The sequence below is a fragment of the Procambarus clarkii genome, chromosome 53 (assembly GCF_040958095.1).
Source record: "Procambarus clarkii isolate CNS0578487 chromosome 53, FALCON_Pclarkii_2.0, whole genome shotgun sequence".
NCBI classification, from domain to species: Eukaryota; Metazoa; Arthropoda; class Malacostraca; order Decapoda; family Cambaridae; genus Procambarus; species Procambarus clarkii.
In genome coordinates this window covers 22,251,975-22,272,319 of record NC_091202.1, presented here as the reverse complement: position 1 = coordinate 22,272,319, position 20,345 = coordinate 22,251,975, and the positions used below count along the sequence as shown (strand labels likewise).

General features: G+C 52.2%; 2 protein-coding genes across 2 annotated transcripts in view; both read right to left on the bottom strand.

Moving 5' to 3' along the window:
* LOC123767082 (uncharacterized) overlaps positions 1-20,345 on the bottom strand; it is a 151,220-nt gene that overhangs the window by 26,459 nt on the left and 104,416 nt on the right. The window lies entirely within an intron of this gene.
* Positions 10,120-15,963, bottom strand: LOC138352357 (uncharacterized). Its single transcript, XM_069304776.1, has 2 exons — positions 14,591-15,963; positions 10,120-14,536 (listed from the first exon to the last, which is right to left on the bottom strand). Exons 1-2 carry the CDS (start codon positions 14,885-14,887, stop codon positions 10,487-10,489), a joined length of 4,347 nt encoding a protein of 1,448 aa, XP_069160877.1. The 5' UTR covers positions 14,888-15,963; the 3' UTR covers positions 10,120-10,486.

Sequence of the window (20,345 nt, the reverse complement as noted above, 5' to 3'; positions counted from 1 at the left end):
TGTCAGGACCACTGTGGTGGTGGTGGTGGTATACTCTCACTGTCAGGACCACTGTGGTGGTGGTGGTATACTCTCACTGTCAGGACCACTGTGGTGGTGGTGGAGGTATACTCTCACTGTCAGGACCACTGTGGTGGTGGAGGTATACTCTCACTGTCAGGACCACTGTGGTGGTGGTGGTATACTCTCACTGTCAGGACCACTGTGGTGGTGGTGGTGGTATACTCTCACTGTCAGGACCACTGTGGTGGTGGTGGTATACTCTCACTGTCAGGACCACTGTGGTGGTGGTGGTATACTCTCACTGTCAGGACCACTGTGGTGGTGGTGGTATACTCTCACTGTCAGGACCACTGTGGTGGTGGAGGTATACTCTCACTGTCAGGACCACTGTGGTGGTGGTGGTATACTCTCACTGTCAGGACCACTGTGGTGGTGGTGGTATACTCTCACTGTCAGGACCACTGTGGTGGTGGAGGTATACTCTCACTGTCAGGACCACTGTGGTGGTGGAGGTATACTCTCACTGTCAGGACCACTGTGGTGGTGGAGGTATACTCTCACTGTCAGGACCACTGTGGTGGTGGTGGAGGTATACTCTCACTGTCAGGACCACTGTGGTGGTTGTGGTATACTCTCACTGTCAGGACCACTGTGGTGGTGGTGGTATACTCTCACTGTCAGGACCACTGTGGTGGTGGAGGTATACTCTCACTGTCAGGACCACTGTGGTGGTGGTGGTGGTATACTCTCACTGTCAGGACCACTGTGGTGGTGGTGGTATACTCTCACTGTCAGGACCACTGTGGTGGTGGTGGAGGTATACTCTCACTGTCAGGACCACTGTGGTGGTGGTGGAGGTATACTCTCACTGTCAGGACCACTGTGGTGGTGGTGGAGGTATACTCTCACTGTCAGGACCACTGTGGTGGTGGTGGTGGTATACTCTCACTGTCAGGACCACTGTGGTGGTGGTGGTATACTCTCACTGTCAGGACCACTGTGGTGGTGGTGGAGGTATACTCTCACTGTCAGGACCACTGTGGTGGTGGAGGTATACTCTCACTGTCAGGACCACTGTGGTAGTGGTGGTGGTATACTCTCACTGTCAGGACCACTGTGGTGGTGGTGGTATACTCTCACTGTCAGGACCACTGTGGTGGTGGTGGTATACTCTCACTGTCAGGACCACTGTGGTGGTGGTGGTATACTCTCACTGTCAGGACCACTGTGGTAGTGGTGGTGGTATACTCTCACTGTCAGGACCACTGTGGTAGTGGTGGTGGTATACTCTCACTGTCAGGACCACTGTGGTGGTGGTGGTGGTATACTCTCACTGTCAGGACCACTGTGGTGGTGGTGGAGGTATACTCTCACTGTCAGGACCACTGTGGTGGTGGTGGTATACTCTCACTGTCAGGACCACTGTGGTGGTGGTATACTCTCACTGTCAGGACCACTGTGGTAGTGGTGGTGGTATACTCTCACTGTCAGGACCACTGTGGTAGTGGTGGTGGTATACTCTCACTGTCAGGACCACTGTGGTGGTGGAGGTATACTCTCACTGTCAGGACCACTGTGGTAGTGGTGGTGGTATACTCTCACTGTCAGGACCACTGTGGTGGTGGTATACTCTCACTGTCAGGACCACTGTGGTAGTGGTGGTGGTATACTCTCACTGTCAGGACCACTGTGGTGGTGGTGGTATACTCTCACTGTCAGGACCACTGTGGTAGTGGTGGTGGTATACTCTCACTGTCAGGACCACTGTGGTGGTGGTGGTATACTCTCACTGTCAGGACCACTGTGGTAGTGGTGGTGGTATACTCTCAATGTCAGGACCACTGTGGAGGTGGTGGTGGTATACTCTCACTGTCAGGACCACTGTGGTGGCGGTGGAGGTATACTCTCACTGTCAGGACCACTGTGGTGGTGGTGGTATACTCTTACTGTCAGGACCACTGTGGTAGTGGTGGTGGTATACTCTCACTGTCAGGACCACTGTGGTGGTGGAGGTATACTCTCACTGTCAGGACCACTGTGTGGTGGAGGTATACTCTCACTGTCAGGACCACTGTGTGGTGGAGGTATACTCTCACTGTCAGGACCACTGTGGTGGTGGTGGTATACTCTCACTGTCAGGACCACTGTGGTGGTGGAGGTATACTCTCACTGCCAGGACCACTGTGGTGGTGGAGGTATACTCTCACTGTCAGGACCACTGTGGTGGTGGTGGTATACTCTCACTGTCAGGACCACTGTGGTGGTGGTGGTATACTCTCACTGTCAGGACCACTGTGGTGGTGGAGGTATACTCTCACTGTCAGGACCACTGTGGTGGTGGTGGTATACTCTCACTGTCAGGACCACTGTGGTGGTGGTGGTATACTCTCACTGTCAGGACCACTGTGTGGTGGAGGTATACTCTCACTGTCAGGACCACTGTGTGGTGGAGGTATACTCTCACTGTCAGGACCACTGTGGTGGTGGTGGTATACTCTCACTGTCAGGACCACTGTGGTGGTGGAGGTATACTCTCACTGCCAGGACCACTGTGGTGGTGGAGGTATACTCTCACTGTCAGGACCACTGTGGTAATGGTGGTATACTCTCACTGTCAGGACCACTGTGGTGGTGGTGGTATACTCTCACTGTCAGGACCACTGTGGTGGTGGAGGTATACTCTCACTGTCAGGACCACTGTGGTGGTGGTGGTATACTCTCACTGTCAGGACCACTGTGGTGGTGGTGGTATACTCTCACTGTCAGGACCACTGTGGTGGTAGTGGAGGTATACTCTCACTGTCAGGACCACTGTGGTGGTGGAGGTATACTCTCACTGTCAGGACCACTGTGGTGGTGGTATACTCTCACTGTCAGGACCATTGTGGTGGTGGAGGTATACTCTCACTGTCAGGACCACTGTGGTGGTGGTGGAGGTATACTCTCACTGTCAGGACCACTGTGGTGGTGGTGGTATACTCTCAGTCAGGACCACTGTGGTGATGGTGGTATACTCTCACTGTCAGGACCACTGTGGTGGTGGAGGTATACTCTCACTGTCAGGACCACTGTGGTGGTGGTGGTATACTCTCATTGTCAGGACCACTGTGGTGGTGGAGGTATACTCTCACTGTCAGGACCACTGTGGTGGTGGTGGTATACTCTCACTGTCAGGACCACTGTGGTGGTGGTGGTGGTATACTCTCACTGTCAGGACCACTGTGGTGGTGGTGGTATACTCTCACTGTCAGGACCACTGTGGTGGTGGTGGTATACTCTCACTGTCAGGACCACTGTGGTGGTGGTGGTATACTCTCACTGTCAGGACCACTGTGTGGTGGAGGTATACTCTCACTGTCAGGACCACTGTTGTGGTGGTGGTATACTCTCACTGTCAGGACCACTGTGGTGGTGGAGGTATACTCTCACTGTCAGGACCACTGTGGTGGTGGTGGTATACTCTCACTGTCAGGACCACTGTGGTGGTGGTGGTATACTCTCACTGTCAGGACCACTGTGTGGTGGAGGTATACTCTCACTGTCAGGATCACTGTGGTGGTGGTATACTCTCACAGTCAGGACCACTGTGGTGGTGGAGGTATACTCTTACTGTCAGGACCACTGTGGTGGTGGTATACTCTTACTGTCAGGACCACTGTGGTGGTGGAGGTATACTTTCACTGTCAGGACCACTGTGGTGGTGGTGGTATACTCTCACTGTCAGGACCACTGTGGTGGTGGTGGTATACTCTCACTGTCAGGACCACTGTGGGGGTGGAGGTATACTCTCACTGTCAGGACCACTGTGGTGGTGGTGGTGGTATACTCTCACTGTCAGGACCACTGTGGTGGTGGAGGTATACTCTCACTGTCAGGACCACTGTGGTGGTCCAGTGTGGCTTGGATTCACACACTGAACTGGTCCCCACAGAGGCCCACATCAAAAGGATATCATCAGCGGCATGTGCTAGACTGGCCAACATAAGAACTGCCTTTAGAAACTTGTGTATGGGATCGTTCAGGACCCTGTATACCACTTACGTCAGACTAATCCTTGAGTATGCAGCTCCAGCTTGGAGTCCATATTTAGTTAAACACAAGACAAAGTTAGAGAAGATTCAGCGGTACGCCACCAGACTGATCCCGGAACTGAGAGGTATGACCTACGAGGAAAGGCTAAAGAAACTGAAACTCACGTCCCTAGAAGACAATAGAGTGATGGGGAGACATGATAACCACCTACAAAATTCTCAGGGGAATTGACAGGGTGGACAAAGGCACTCTTCAACACGGGTGGAACACGAACAAGGGGACACAGGTGGAAACTGAGTACCCAGATGAGCCATAGAGACATTAGAATGAACTTTTTCAGTATCAGAGTAGTTAACATGTGGAATGCATTAGGCAGTGATGTGGTGGAGGCTGACTCCATACACAGTTTTAAGTGTAGATATGATAGAGCCCAGTAGGCTCAGGAACCTGTACACCTGTTGATTGACGGTTGAGAGGCGGGACCAAAGAGCCAGAGCTCAACCCCCTCAAGCACAACTAGGTGAGTACACACACACACACACGTGCACCCCCCCCCCCCACACACACACACACGTGCACCCCCCCCACACACACACACACGTGCATCCCCCCTCCCCCCCCCCCACACACACACGTGCACCCCCCCCCCCCCACACACACACGTGCACCCCCCCTCCCCCCCCACACACACACACGTGCACCCCCCCCCCCCCACACACACACACGTGCACCCCCCCCCCCACACACACACACACACACCTTATCCTGACCCCTTCCAAGTGGTATAAAGTCGTAATGGCTTGACGTTGTGTGTGTGATAATGACAGAACACTTAGGAGCTACATTAAGCACTTCGCCCCAGTAGTATAACACTCACATGCTCAGCTTACTATATTAATCATTTTTTGTACTAACGACAAAGAGTACTGGGAAGACGGGACACCACGAGCGTAGCTCTCATCCTGTAACTACACGTATATAACCACACACACAGTATACTCCGATATACTCACTTATTCATATCAACACACACCAGGCGCATATACTGGGCAAAAAAAGGAGTCAATGGCAGACAAAAAATAAGAGAGGGTTCGGGGGGAAGTGAATGTCGAAACAGTTTGGGCGTATTGCGTAATATACCCCACTACCTGCTTGCTTGTGTGGGGCAGCCCGCTCCCTGGCCTCGGTCCCCGTGTTCTTGTGTGGGGCAGCCCGCTCCCTGGCCTCGGTCACTAATATACCCCACTACCTGCTTGCTTGTGTGGGGCAGCCCGCTCCCTGGCCTCGGTCCCCGTGTTCTTGTGTGGGGCAGCCCGCTCCCTGGCCTCGGTCACTAATATACCCCACTACCTGCTTGCTTGTGTGGGGCAGCCCGCTCCCTGGCCTCGGTCCCCGTGTTCTTGTGTGGGGCAGCCCGCTCCCTGGCCTCGGTCACTAATATACCCCACTACCTGCTTGCTTGTGTGGGGCAGCCCGCTCCCTGGCCTCGGTCCCCGTGTTCTTGTGTGGGGCAGCCCGCTCCCTGGCCTCGGTCACTAATATACCCCACTACCTGCTTGCTTGTGTGGGGCAGCCCGCTCCCTGGCCTCGGTCCCCGTGTTCTTGTGTGGGGCAGCCCGCTCCCTGGCCTCGGTCACTAATATACCCCACTACCTGCTTGCTTGTGTGGGGCAGCCCGCTCCCTGGCCTCGGTCCCCGTGTTCTTGTGTGGGGCAGCCCGCTCCCTGGCCTCGGTCCCCGTGTTCTTGTGTGGGGCATCCCGCTCCCTGGCCTCGGTCACTAATATACCCCACTACCTGCTTGCTTGTGTGGGGCAGCCCGCTCCCTGGCCTCGGTCCCCGTGTTCTTGTGTGGGGCAGCCCGCTCCCTGGCCTCGGTCCCCGTGTTCTTGTGTGGGGCAGCCCGCTCCCTGGCCTCGGTCCCCGTGTTCTTGTGTGGGGCAGCCCGCTCCCTGGCCTCGGTCCCCGTGTTCTTGTGTGGGGCATCCCGCTCCCTGGCCTCGGTCACTAATATACCCCACTACCTGCTTGCTTGTGTGGGGCATCCCGCTCCCTGGCCTCGGTCACTAATATACCCCACTACCTGCTTGCTTGTGTGGGGCAGCCCGCTCCCTGGCCTCGGTCACTAATATACCCCACTACCTGCTTGCTTGTGTGGGGCAGCCCGCTCCCTGGCCTCGGTCACTAATATACCCCACTACCTGCTTGCTTGTGTGGGGCAGCCCGCTCCCTGGCCTCGGTCCCCGTGTTCTTGTGTGGGGCATCCCGCTCCCTGGCCTCGGTCACTAATATACCCCACTACCTGCTTGCTTGTGTGGGGCAGCCCGCTCCCTGGCCTCGGTCACTGTGTCCTTACCTGCCATTACTTGCCCTGCACACCTTACCTATCACGGCCTTACCTATCACGGCCTTACCTATCAGGGCCTTACCTATCACGGCCTTACCTATCAGGGCCTTACCTATCACGGCCTTACCTATCAGGGCCTTACCTATCACGGCCTTACCTATCACGGCCTTACCTATCAGGGGCCTTACCTATCAGGGCCTTACCTATCAGGGCCTTACCTATCAGGGCCTTACCTATCAGGGGCCTTACCTATCAGGGCCTTACCTATCAGGGCCTTACCTATCACGGCCTTACCTATCAGGGCCTTACCTATCAGGGCCTTACCTATCAGGGCCTTACCTATCAGGGCCTTACCTATCACGGCCTTACCTATCAGGGCCTTACCTATCAGGGCCTTACCTATCACGGCCTTACCTATCAGGGCCTTACCTATCAGGGCCTTACCTATCAGGGCCTTACCTATCACGGCCTTACCTATCACGGCCTTACCTATCAGGACCTTACCTATCAGGGCCTTACCTATCACGGCCTTATCTATCAGGGGCCTTACCTATCAGGGCCTTACCTATCAGGGCCTTACCTATCAGGGCCTTACCTATCAGGGCCTTACCTATCAGGGCCTTACCTATCAGGGCCTTACCTATCACGGCCTTACCTATCACGGCCTTACCTATCAGGGGCCTTACCTATCACGGCCTTACCTATCACGGCCTTACCTATCAGGGCCTTACCTATCAGGGCCTTACCTATCACGGCCTTACCTATCACGGCCTTACCTATCACGGCCTTACCTATCACGGCCTTACCTATCAGGGCCTTACCTATCAGGGGCCTTACCTATCACGGCCTTACCTATCAGGGTCTTACCTATCAGGGCCTTACCTATCAGAGCCTTACCTATCAGGGCCTTACCTATCACGGCCTTACCTATCAGGGCCTTACCTATCAGGGGCCTTACCTATCAGGGCCTTACCTATCAGGGGCCTTACCTATCAGGGCCTTACCTATCAGGGGCCTTACCTATCAGGGCCTTACCTATCAGGGCCTTACCTATCACGGCCTTACCTATAAGGGCCTTACCTATCAGGGGCCTTACCTATCAGGGCCTTACCTATCAGGGCCTTACCTATCACGGCCTTACCTATCAGGGCCTTACCTATCACGGCCTTACCTATCAGGGCCTTACCTATCAGGGCCTTACCTATCACGGCCTTACCTATCACGGCCTTACCTATCAGGGCCTTACCTATCACGGCCTTACCTATCAGGGGCCTTACCTATCAGGGCCTTACCTATCAGGGCCTTACCTATCAGGGCCTTACCTATCAGGGCCTCTATCACTGACACCGGGTGAGGTCCAGCTCTTCATATCCGGGTCCTGTTGTATATGTCGCCTTGTTCTCTATCTTTCCTGAGGTGAATCTCAGAGCCTCTGACGGTGTGTTCCACCCACTGACCCCCGTACAGAGAGGTTCCGGGTGTTCCACCACCGTATAGGGAGGTTCCGGGTGTTCCACCACCGTACAGGGAGGTTCCGGGTGTTCCACCACCGTACAGGGAGGCTCCGGGTGTTCCACCACCGTACAGGGAGGCTCCGGGTGTTCCACCACCGTACAGGGAGGTTCCGGGTGTTCCACCACCGTACAGGGAGGCTCCGGGTGTTCCACCACCGTACAGGGAGGTTCCGGGTGTTCCACCACCGTACAGGGAGGCTCCGGGAGTTCCACCACCGTACAGAGAGGTTCCGGGTGTTCCACCACCGTACAGAGAGGCTCCGGGTGTTCCACCACCGTACAGGGACGCTCCAGGTGTTCCACCACCGTAAAGAGAGGCTCCGGGAGTTCCACCACCGTACAGAGAGGCTCCGGGTGTTCCACCACCGTACAGGGAGGTTCCGGGTGTTCCACCACCGTACAGAGAGGCTCCGGGTGTTCCACCACCGTACAGAGAGGTTCCGGGTGTTCCACCACCGTACAGGGAGGTTCCGGGTGTTCCACCACCGTACAGGGAGGTTCCAGGTGTTCCACCACCGTACAGGGAGGTTCCGGGTGTTCCACCACCGTACAGGGAGGCTCTGGGTGTTCCACCACCGTACAGGGAGGCTCCGGGTGTTCCACCACCGTACAGGGAGGCTCCGGGTGTTCCACCACCGTACAGGGAGGCTCCGGGTGTTCCACCACCGTACAGGGAGGCTCCGGGTGTTCCACCACCGTACAGGGAGGCTCCGGGTGTTCCACCACCGTACAGGGAGGCTCCGGGTGTTCCACCACCGTACAGGGAGGCTCCGGGTGTTCCACCACCGTACAGGGAGGTACCGGGTGTTCCACCACCGTACAGGGAGGCTCCGGGTGTTCCACCACCGTACAGGGAGGCTCCGGGTGTTCCACCACCGTACAGGGAGGCTCCGGGTGTTCCACCACCGTACAGGGAGGCTCCGGGTGTTCCACCACCGTACAGGGAGGCTCCGGGGGTTCCACCACCGTACAGGGAGGCTCCGGGTGTTCCACCACCGTACATAGACTACATAGAGGTGTAGACACAGTCCCAGCCACCTACAGTGGGTGTAGACACAGCCCCAGCCACTTCCAGTGGGTGTAGACACAGCCCCAGCCACCTACAGTGGGTGTAGACACAGCCCCAGCCACCTAAAGTGGGTGTAGACACAGTCCCAGCCACCTACAATGGGTGTAGACACAGCCCCAACCACTTCCAGTGGGTGTAGACACAGCCCCAGCCACCTACAGTGGGTGTAGACACAGCCCCAGCCACCTACAGTGGGTGTAGACACAGCCCCAGCCACCTACAGTGGGTGTAGACACAGCCCCAGCCACCTAAAGTGGGTGTAGACACAGCCCCAGCCACCTAAAGTGGGTGTAGACACAGTCCCAGCCACCTAAAGTGGGTGTAGACACAGTCCCAGCCACCTACAGTGGGTGTAGACACAGCCCCAGCCACTTCCAGTGAGTGTAGACACAGTCCCAGCCACCTACAGTGGGTGTAGACACAGCCCCAGCCACTTCCAGTGGGTGTAGACACAGCCCCAGCCACCTACAGTGGGTGTAGACACAGCCCCAGCCACCTACAGTGGGTGTAGACACAGCCCCAGCTACCAACAGTGGGTGTAGACACAGCCCCAGCCACCTACAGTGGGTGTAGACACAGCCCCAGCCACCTACAGTGAGTGTAGACACAGCCCCAGCCACCTACAGTGGGTGTAGACACAGCCCCAGCCACCTACAGTGGGTGTAGACACAGTCCCAGCCACCTACAGTGGGTGTAGACACAGTCCCAGCCACCTACAATGGGCGGCCATCACCACCAGTGTCTACACCCTACAACACCTTGCACTTGAGCACTTGTTTACACACTCTGAAAACGGGGTTATAGGTCCAGTGATTACTGGTGTGAGTACATGGGGGACCCGCGGCCCTCAGGGCTCACCCTGGCACCCCTTCCGCCACACCTGACCTCCGCCACACCTGACCTCCGCCACACCTGACCTCCGCCAGAGGCACTCGATGCATATCTATGGTCAGAGCGCTTGTGCTGAGAGGGGGGGGGGGGGTCCTTGTTACCTATCGTACGTTACGGCTCGTGATCCTACAGCAGCCAAATTTTAATAAGTCTAGGGTTACGACACAACTGCTGTTCTCAATAGCGAATCACCAGTATAACCCCTTAATAGGTACTGAGCACATAATTAACAATCTTCGTTTAGGACTGAAGAATAGATACACAATATGATAGCTATATATTCAAAACAGTATAATATAAAAACACAGATGGTAAAGTTAACTTATAGAATATGATTGTATAGTCATGGCACAATATATATAATAGTAATTATGGCAACAAATGAATATAACAGACTTATCTCCCACATGTTACTCCTCCTGGTCCAGTATCAGCTACTCACATTCACACCTCCCGTCTGCCTCATCCCAGGATGAGGGATGGAAACTAAGGACTTTTTAATATTTTAAACTAATTGAACAACCACTTGTTCTCAAAACACATAAGACTGCAAGTTACATATAATAGTTACTTACAAAATATATAAGTACAATGACACCTGTTTAATTACAGTATATAAAACATTTTCTAACTAAAATAAAGTGACATCTGGAACTCTCAAACTGAACAGGTCCAGCTTTCCCGTATCAATCAAGTAATAGACGTGTGCAGAGACAACCGCTCTCCTGTCCACTGACGCTGCCAAACCACACGACAATTTACCCAAAACACAATGTGTGTACATATACATGCAATGATAAAATAAAATAATATTTATTTTAAATTTATATACGTATTCTGCTAGGAGTACGTAACACTTCCACCTCCAAGAAAAAAAATGCAATAGATTGAAGATCAATGGCATTTTTTCAAAGTAAAATGTATGACACTTGAGATTTATGGTATTAATTACACCAAACATGTATAAGTAATAAGAACACAGTTCTGGACAAAAATGAAAACACTCCAAATATAGTCTTACAGGAAACTCAGAAATTTCAGTCTTATGACTATGTTCTACATATGTGTCACTGGAGTATGCAAATTTATCTCTCCAAGGTACTATTTCATTTATTTCACTTTGTTTTAGATCATATTTCACACTCCTATCTACAACAGTATCATTAGTAGCATGAATAGAATTGTCAATAAAGGTAGCTGCTTTCACACAGTTATCATGGCAATTTTGCTTTTCATATGTTTCTACTATTTCTCCAAGATCAGTTTCATTTTTCCATGTGATTCCTTTTCCACATGGTGAATTTTCCCAAGACAGCCTCGATTTTCCATTACTCCCCTTTTCTGGAGCTGAACTGCTTAATTGAAGCAGGCTGTATGTTGAGTTGAGTTGGGACTTCTCCTGGGTATGCTCTGACACAGACATCTGCTCATCATCACTCTTGATCCTCTGTGGAACACATACTCTCGCCCAATGGATACTAAAATTAGAGAAAGTAGCATTAAATCTCACAATTATGCATAAGATTTTCCCATTCATAGAACCTTCCGAAACACCAGACACCGACTTATCAAACCTTTGACCTTCCAACCAAGAAATACAACCCAAGACAAGTGCAAAGACTACCTGATCGAACTGACTCAGATGATCCATAAGGAACACAGAAATCAATTGCCTCATAACTCTGTCATAACGATCAGTGAAAGAAAACAGGCATCTGCCTAGGCACCATATCTCAATCATAACTCTCAAGACAAGTTCACACCCTCTGATGGTGAACTTGAACACAACACACACATTCATCAACCGTCTAGTCTTCCAAGAGACTAAATAAAACATGCCGAAAACGTTACAACCTTCACCATCACTTCCCAAGTGATTTACGTCTGATGACAACCAATCAACCAAGAGGTTTAAGGGTCTTAACATCTTGAAGATGAACAGCAGATTACCTGGAACACGCCCTAGGACAATCTGAAACCCTTCACAATGATTAACTCTAGGTAGGATAACCTTATCCCCCAACTTGAATTGCACACCTGGAGCCTCAAACATCTGCTCCCCAGTATGATTTAATCCTTCACCCACAATATGATTCTGAAAATCAACACCACACTTGAGTGGAACATACACTTTTATCACTCGTGCATCAAAATTAACTGGATCTGAATATAGAGACACTGCTCTAGCATAACTCACCACTTCCTCAGAACTGGATGCACAACCTACTTGAGTAAACTCTCTCTGCTCAACCACAAGGCTTAACAAAGATGTCCCACAGTCCATTACTTCACAAGAAAATGGCTGCAGAATAAAAGTAGATTTCAACATCCTACACACACTCTGACTCAATGTACACAATGAGAAATACTTCCTCCACATAGAATAAGAATCACAACTCCGCAACTTAGATCCAAATGCTGCTTTACCACTCTTAATGATTTTACCAAAATTTCCTCCCATGACTTCTGGAGCTGCTTGGAGTACTGTCTGCTCACAATCAACAATATAACTACCAAGCTGGGTCACATCCTCACAGACAACTGAAGAGGGAGGCTCAATGGGTCTCCATCTACTCAACAGAAGCTGATCCTCTGGCTGCTTTCCCACACTCTCCAAAGCTGGATCTACAGTACAGACTGTCTCCTTGCTTCTCTCTGAAATCTTAGGGTCAGTTCTACTCAAAGCACATAAATGAAGGGAATCTGAAACGAGCGGGCAAGTAACAGGTAGTTTGACCTCCTCCCCTATTATATCACCTTGACTAGGGTGAGGCGGGGCCTCCACAACGGACTTACTCTCGACAACTGATTCTAAACTTGGAGTGAGCGGGAATACTTCTGCCAACCCGACATCTTGTCCTAAACCATTCACTTGGCTGGAATACAGAGTCGTGGCTTTTAAGTTTCTCTCAACTCCTGGCACAACGTTCGTAGTGAGCGGGCAAGACAATGGTACATGGACATCCTTTCCCAATTTATTGGAATAAAGCAGAGTCATAGTATCAGGCTTACTCTCAACAACTAAATCGGCCACACAGGAATCTGGAACAACCACATCCCACTTCTCCACTGAAGGGGTACTGGTTACTGGAACAAATGCTTGAGTAACAACATCAGAACTGACAACTGGATTTATAAGAGTACTGACATCAGCACAGGTAGAAGGGACAAAACCATCTTCTACAACAGGTTCCTTCATAGAACTAACTTCAGCACAGGCAGAATAAACATGGTCTGCAACTGGCTGTTTACACAAACGGGGATCAATCTCACCCACATCATGATTTATGGCCACATCATTACCCAATATAACATCCACACCTGGGATGGGCAACTGTGTACTAACACCCACAGTGCATAAACGTGGTGTAATGGTGGATCTGAAATTAATGTCTATTAGAGGTACAGTTTTACATCCTGCAACACTCTGAAGAACAACAAACTTTCCAGTATCTCTCTTTTCAACATCAGAAAGAATACTGGATGAAATTATGGTTTGGGAAGCACCTGTATCACGAAGAATAACCACTGGCTTCCACTTCCCATTAATACACAAGACTTCACCTGAAGACATATATGGTGAATACTGTTTCACCCAATTGGGGTTTACAGTTACATGTTTATTAGTAAGTTTATTTTGCACACCTCTGCAATAAATGAGACCAGTTGGTCGTAACTCAGGGTGCAATATAAAACATGAATGAATTCCATGGCCTTTTCTCTTACAATGGGAACAGGACCTTACAGTGGACACACTGGTAGAACCAACTGTAGGTTTAGAAATAACCTTTTTATTATTTGACATTCCTGACAATGAAGTAGCAGGGTTAGATTTTGTAAGAGAAGAGCTCATGGGAGTAACTGGAGTACTAGGACTGGATGGATTCTGATAAGGAGTACGGTGAGCATTATAATTTACTCTACGACTAGACTTAGGTGAAGTGGCCGTAAACGGGGCCTTAGTCAGCAACTCATGCTCATCCGCGAGCTTTGACAGCTCATCAATGTCTGTTACATTCTTTTGTTCTGCCATAAAAGTAGACAACTGGTCTGGGAGACATGACAATACTTCTTCCATTATAAGAAGATTCTTTAGAGCATCAAAATCAGTGACTGGAAGTGACTTTAACCATCTGTTACAAAATTTCGTCTTCTGACGAGTAAAATCTGCTATTGTCTGATCACTTGTCCTCCTTAGATTTCTGAACTTTTGCCTGTGTGCCTCTGGATTTAGTTGATAAGCATTTAAGATGCTTTTCTTTACAAAGTCATAATCAAAGCTATGAGCGTCAGGTAGGGATGTGAAAACCTCCTGACTACGCCCCTTGAATTGAGACTGCATAATGGCTACCCACTGATCCCTTGGCCAGTTCATACTGATGGCAATTTTATTAAAATGTGCAAAGAAAACCTCAGGATCTTCCTCATTGAACTTGGGCAACTCTATATACTTATTCATCCTGATGGGATTATTATCACTATTTGTTGAAACATTACTAGTATTTCCATGCCCAGCTGCCATACGCTGTGATTCAAGCCTGAAGTTAGTGTCAGCCATTTGTTGTTGAATCTCTAATTGCCTAGTTTGTTCCTCGGCTTGTTGCTTCTTTGTGGCTTCTATTTGCAACTGTACCGCAATTTCTAAACGCCTAGTCTCTAGCTCCCTTTGCTGAGCTTCAGCCTCTAATATTTGCTGTTGCTGTTGAGCTTCAATCTCTCTTTGACGAGCTTCAGCCTCTAATATTTTCTGTTCTTTTTGAGCTTCAAGCTCTAATTGGCGAGCTTCTAACTCAAGACGCTTTAACGTCATCTGATCACTCGACTCCTCTCTTAACTCCTCTAGAATTTCTTCACCTAAATCCCCATTCTCAACAAAATGCGTCACAATGACTTTCAATATTTGGGCTTTAACCATTCTATTGCTGGCGGTCAAATCCAAATGATTTGCCATTTGTATTAACTCAGTCTTTTTAAGGTTCTGAATCCCTTCAAAGTCTGGGTGAGCCACCAACGCTGCAACTTTCTCCTCCATCGTTACTAACACTTGGCACTTGATTCACAACAATAATTAAACACAATGGCACTGCACTACACTTCACTGTAAAATTGTCACCACACTGAAAATTCGCTTGGCCTCACTGCACAAACAAAATATATAGGATGACTTACCTCAAAATCGTGAAACGTTGTTACTTGACACACAGGAAGGCTTGCTTGGCACATGGAATAGTTCTTAAGAAACACACAGAGACACTTGACACACTGGTACCTAGGAAGGCAAGGTTAGATTAGCATAGTTAAGTTAAGTGGGACAATATTTCCCGGCACAGGCCCCCATAACTCTTTGTTACCTATCGTACGTTACGGCTCGTGATCCTACAGCAGCCAAATTTTAATAAGTCTAGGGTTACGACACAACTGCTGTTCTCAATAGCGAATCACCAGTATAACCCCTTAATAGGTACTGAGCACATAATTAACAATCTTCGTTTAGGACTGAAGAATAGATACACAATATGATAGCTATATATTCAAAACAGTATAATATAAAAACACAGATGGTAAAGTTAACTTATAGAATATGATTGTATAGTCATGGCACAATATATATAATAGTAATTATGGCAACAAATGAATATAACAGACTTATCTCCCACATGTTACTCCTCCTGGTCCAGTATCAGCTACTCACATTCACACCTCCCGTCTGCCTCATCCCAGGATGAGGGATGGAAACTAAGGACTTTTTAATATTTTAAACTAATTGAACAACCACTTGTTCTCAAAACACATAAGACTGCAAGTTACATATAATAGTTACTTACAAAATATATAAGTACAATGACACCTGTTTAATTACAGTATATAAAACATTTTCTAACTAAAATAAAGTGACATCTGGAACTCTCAAACTGAACAGGTCCAGCTTTCCCGTATCAATCAAGTAATAGACGTGTGCAGAGACAACCGCTCTCCTGTCCACTGACGCTGCCAAACCACACGACAATTTACCCAAAACACAATGTGTGTACATATACATGCAATGATAAAATAAAATAATATTTATTTTAAATTTATATACGTATTCTGCTAGGAGTACGTAACAGTCCTCACCACTCGAGGACCATATATTATATATATATATATATATATATATATATATATATATATATATATATATATATATATATATATATATATATATATATAAATATAATATAATATATATATATATATTAGTTAGTTCCATACACCTGCCTTAACCGACTGATGGCCACACAGCTAGCCGGGTGTGGGGCCACACCTGGCCACACACCTGAGGCAGGGCCACACCTGGTTGATACCTGGTTGATGGGGTTCTGGGAGTTCTACTCCCCAAGCCCGGCCTGAGGCCAGGCTTGACTTGTGAGAGTTTGGTCCACCAGGCTGTTGCTTGGAGCGGCCCGCAGGCCCACATACCCACCACAGCCCGGTTGGTCCGGCACTCCTTGGAGGAATAAATCTAGTTTCACCTGGCCACACACCTGAGGCAGGGCCACACCTGAGGCAGGGCCACACCTGGCCACACACCTGAGGCAGGGCCACACCTGGCCACACACCTGAGGCAGGGCCACACCCGGCCACACACCTGAGGCAGGGCCACACCCGGCCACACACCTGAGGCAGGGCCACACCCGGCCACACACCTGAGGCAGGGCCACACCCGGCCCCACACCTGAGGCAGGGCCACACCCGGCCACACACCTGAGGCAGGGCCACACCAGGCCACACACCTGAAGCAGGGCCACACCAGGCCACACACCTGAGGCAGGGCCAACCTGGCCACACACCTGAGGCAGGGCCACACCCGGCCACACAGCTGAGGCAGGGCCACACACCTGAGGCAGGGCCACACCTGGCCACACACCTGAGGCAGGGCCACACCTGGCCACACACCTGAGGCAGGGCCACACCCGGCCACACACCTGAGGCAGGGCCACACCAGGCCACACACCTGAGGCAGGGCCACACCTGGCCACACACCTGAGGCAGGGCCACACCTGGCCACACACCTGAGGCAGGGCCACACCTGGCCACACACCTGAGGCAGGGCCACACCCTGCCACACACCTGAGGCAGGGCCACACCTCACCACACACCTGAAGCAGGGCCACACCTGGCCACACACCTGAGGCAGGGCCACACCTGGCCACACACCTGAGGCAGGGCCACACCTGGCCACACACCTGTGGCAGGGCCACACCCTGCCACACACCTGAGGCAGGGCCACACCAGGCCACACACCTGAGGCAGGGCCACACCCGGCCACACACCTGAGGCAGGGCCACACCTGGCCACACACCTGAAGCAGGGCCACACCCGGCCACACAGTAAACATGGCCCCCTATTAACACCACTATCACCCCCAATCAGCTCCTCTGAACCTAATGTCTTCAGGAATGCTGTCAGGACCTGTCAAGGGCATCCACGATACTGATCAACGCCACTCTACGCCCTGTCCCTGGACGACCTTACTCTACGACCAGGTGTACCTCACACACCTGTGGTCCAGCACCAGGTGTACCCCACACACCTGTGGTCCAGCACCAGGTGTACCCCACACACCTGTGGTCCAGCACCAGGTGTACCTCACACACCTGTGGTCCAGCACCAGGTGTACCCCCACACACCTGTGGTCCAGCACCAGGTGTACCTCACACACCTGTGGTCCAGCACCAGGTGTACCCCCACACACCTGTGGTCCAGCACCAGGTGTACCCCCACACACCTGTGGTCCAGCACCAGGTGTACCTCACACACCTGTGGTCCAGCACCAGGTGTACCACACACACCTGTGGTCCAGCACCAGGTGTGCCCCACACACCTGTGGTCCAGCACCAGGTGTGCCCCACACACCTGTGGTCCAGCACCAGGTGTACCCACACACACCTGTGGTCCAGCACCAGGTGTACCCCCACACACCTGTGGTCCAGCACCAGGTGTACCCCACACACCTGTGGTCCAGCACCAGGTGTACCTCACACACCTGTGGTCCAGCACCAGGTGTACCCCCACACACCTGTGGTGCAGCACCAGGTGTACCTCACACACCTGTGGTCCAGCACCAGGTGTACCCCACACACCTGTGGTCCAGCACCAGGTGTACCCCACACACCTGTGGTCCAGCACCAGGTGTACCCCACACACCTGTGGTCCAGCACCAGGTGTACCCCACGCACCTGTGGTCCAGCACCAGGTGTACCCCCACACACCTGTGGTCCAGCACCAGGTGTACCCCCACACACCTGTGGTCCAGCACCAGGTGTACCCCACACACCTGTGGTCCAGCACCAGGTGTACCCCACACACCTGTGGTCCAGCACCAGGTGTACCCCCACACACCTGTGGTCCAGCACCAGGTGTACCCCCACACACCTGTGGTCCAGCACCAGGTGTACCCCACACACCTGTGGTCCAGCACCAGGTGTACCCCACACACCTGTGGTCCAGCACCAGGTGTACCCCACACACCTGTGGTCCAGCACCAGGTGTACCCCCACACACCTGTGGTCCAGCACCAGGTGTACCCCACACACCTGTGGTCCAGCACCAGGTGTTCCCCACACACCTGTGGTCCAGCACCAGGTGTACCCCCACACACCTGTAGTCCAGCACCAGGTGTACCCTCACACACCTGTGGTCCAGCACCAGGTGTACCCCACACACCTGTGGTCCAGCACCAGGTGTACCCCACACACCTGTGGTCCAGCACCAGGTGTACCCCACACACCTGTGGTCCAGCACCAGGTGTACCCCCACACACCTGTGGTCCAGCACCAGGTGTACCCCCACACACCTGTGGTCCAGCACCAGGTGTACCCCACACACCTGTGGTCCAGCACCAGGTGTACCCCACACACCTGTGGTCCAGCACCAGGTGTACCCCCACACACCTGTGGTCCAGCACCAGGTGTACCCCCACACACCTGTGGTCCAGCACCAGGTGTACCCCACACACCTGTGGTCCAGCACCAGGTGTACCCCCACACACCTGTGGTCCAGCACCAGGTGTACCCCACACACCTGTGGTCCAGCACCAGGTGTACCCCACACACCTGTGGTCCAGCACCAGGTGTACCCCCACACACCTGTGGTCCAGCACCAGGTGTACCCCCACACACCTGTGGTCCAGCACCAGGTGTACCCCACACACCTGTGGTCCAGCACCAGGTGTACCCCCACACACCTGTGGTCCAGCACCAGGTGTACCCCAGACACCTGTGGTCCAGCACCTGGTGTACCCCCACACACCTGTGGTCCAGCACCAGGTGTATCCCACACACCTGTGGTCCAGCACCAGGTGTACCCCCACACACCTGTGGTCCAGCACCAGGTGTACCCCACACACCTGTGGTCCAGCACCAGGTGTACCCCCACACACCTGTGGTCCAGCACCAGGTGTACCCCCACACACCTGTGGTCCAGCACCAGGTGTACCCCCACACACCTGCGGTCCAGCACTAGGTGTACCCCCACACACCTGTGATCCAGCACCAGGTGTACCCCCACACACCTGTGGTCCAGCACCAGGTGTACCCCTACACACCTGTAGTCCGGCGCCAACAGATATCATCTGTACCGTACACAGTAGGCCTACTAACTCATCAGTAGGCCCACTTCATCATGATTGAGTAGGCCTACTTCGTGAGGGGTGTGACCCCAGGTTAAGGGTGTGACCCCAGGACCCCTGTGTGACCCCAGGTGAGGGGTCTGACCCCAGGACCCCACACAGTGTGCTCCTAAACATTAAACATAATATGACCATTTAACACCCACATTACCACAACTAATCCCAACAACGCGCAGGTCTATAGAGATATTAACGTACCAACAATGTTCAGGGGGCAGAGTGGGAGGCTGGGAGCACCCTGGCCGCTGGTTCCAGGTTCGATTCCCGGCGGAGGCGGAAACAAATGAGCAGAGTTTCTTTCACCCTCATGCGTCTGTTCACCTAGGAGTAAATAGGTACCTGGGAGTTAGACAGCTGCTACGGGCTACTTCCTGGTCGAGGACCGGGCCGCGGGGACGCTAAGCCCCGAAATCATCTCAAGATAAGATGCTGGGATGCGTTGAGTACACCTGGTTGTTGCGTGACGCAGTGACGCAGGGCGTTGAGTACACCTGGAGGTGGTGCGTGACGCAGTAAGACGCAGGGCGCTGAGTACACCTGGAGGAGGTGGTGCGTGACGCAGTAAGACGCAGGCCGCTGAGTACACCTGGAGGAGGTGGTGCGTGACGCAGTAAGACGCAGGGCGTTGAGTACACGTGGAGCAGGTGGTGCGTGACGCAGTAAGACGCAGGGCGTTGAGTACACGTGGAGCAGGTGGTGCGTGACGCAGTAAGACGCAGGGCGTTGAGTACACCTGGAGGAGGTGGTGCGTGACGCAGTAAGACGCAGGGCGCTGAGTACACCTGGAGCAGGTGGTGCGTGACGCAGGGCGCTGAGTACA

What these genes read in the sequence shown, in the direction of transcription:
- LOC138352357 (XM_069304776.1), bottom strand. Translation starts at nt 14,887, where the DNA reads ATGGAGGAGAAAGTTGCAGCGTTGGTGGCTCACCCAGACTTTGAAGGG. An exon ending in AAGAACAGAAAATATTAGAG is followed by an intron (nt 14,537 to 14,590) that starts GCTGAAGCTCGT and finishes CAAATATTAGAG; the next exon opens with GCTGAAGCTCAGCAAAGGGA.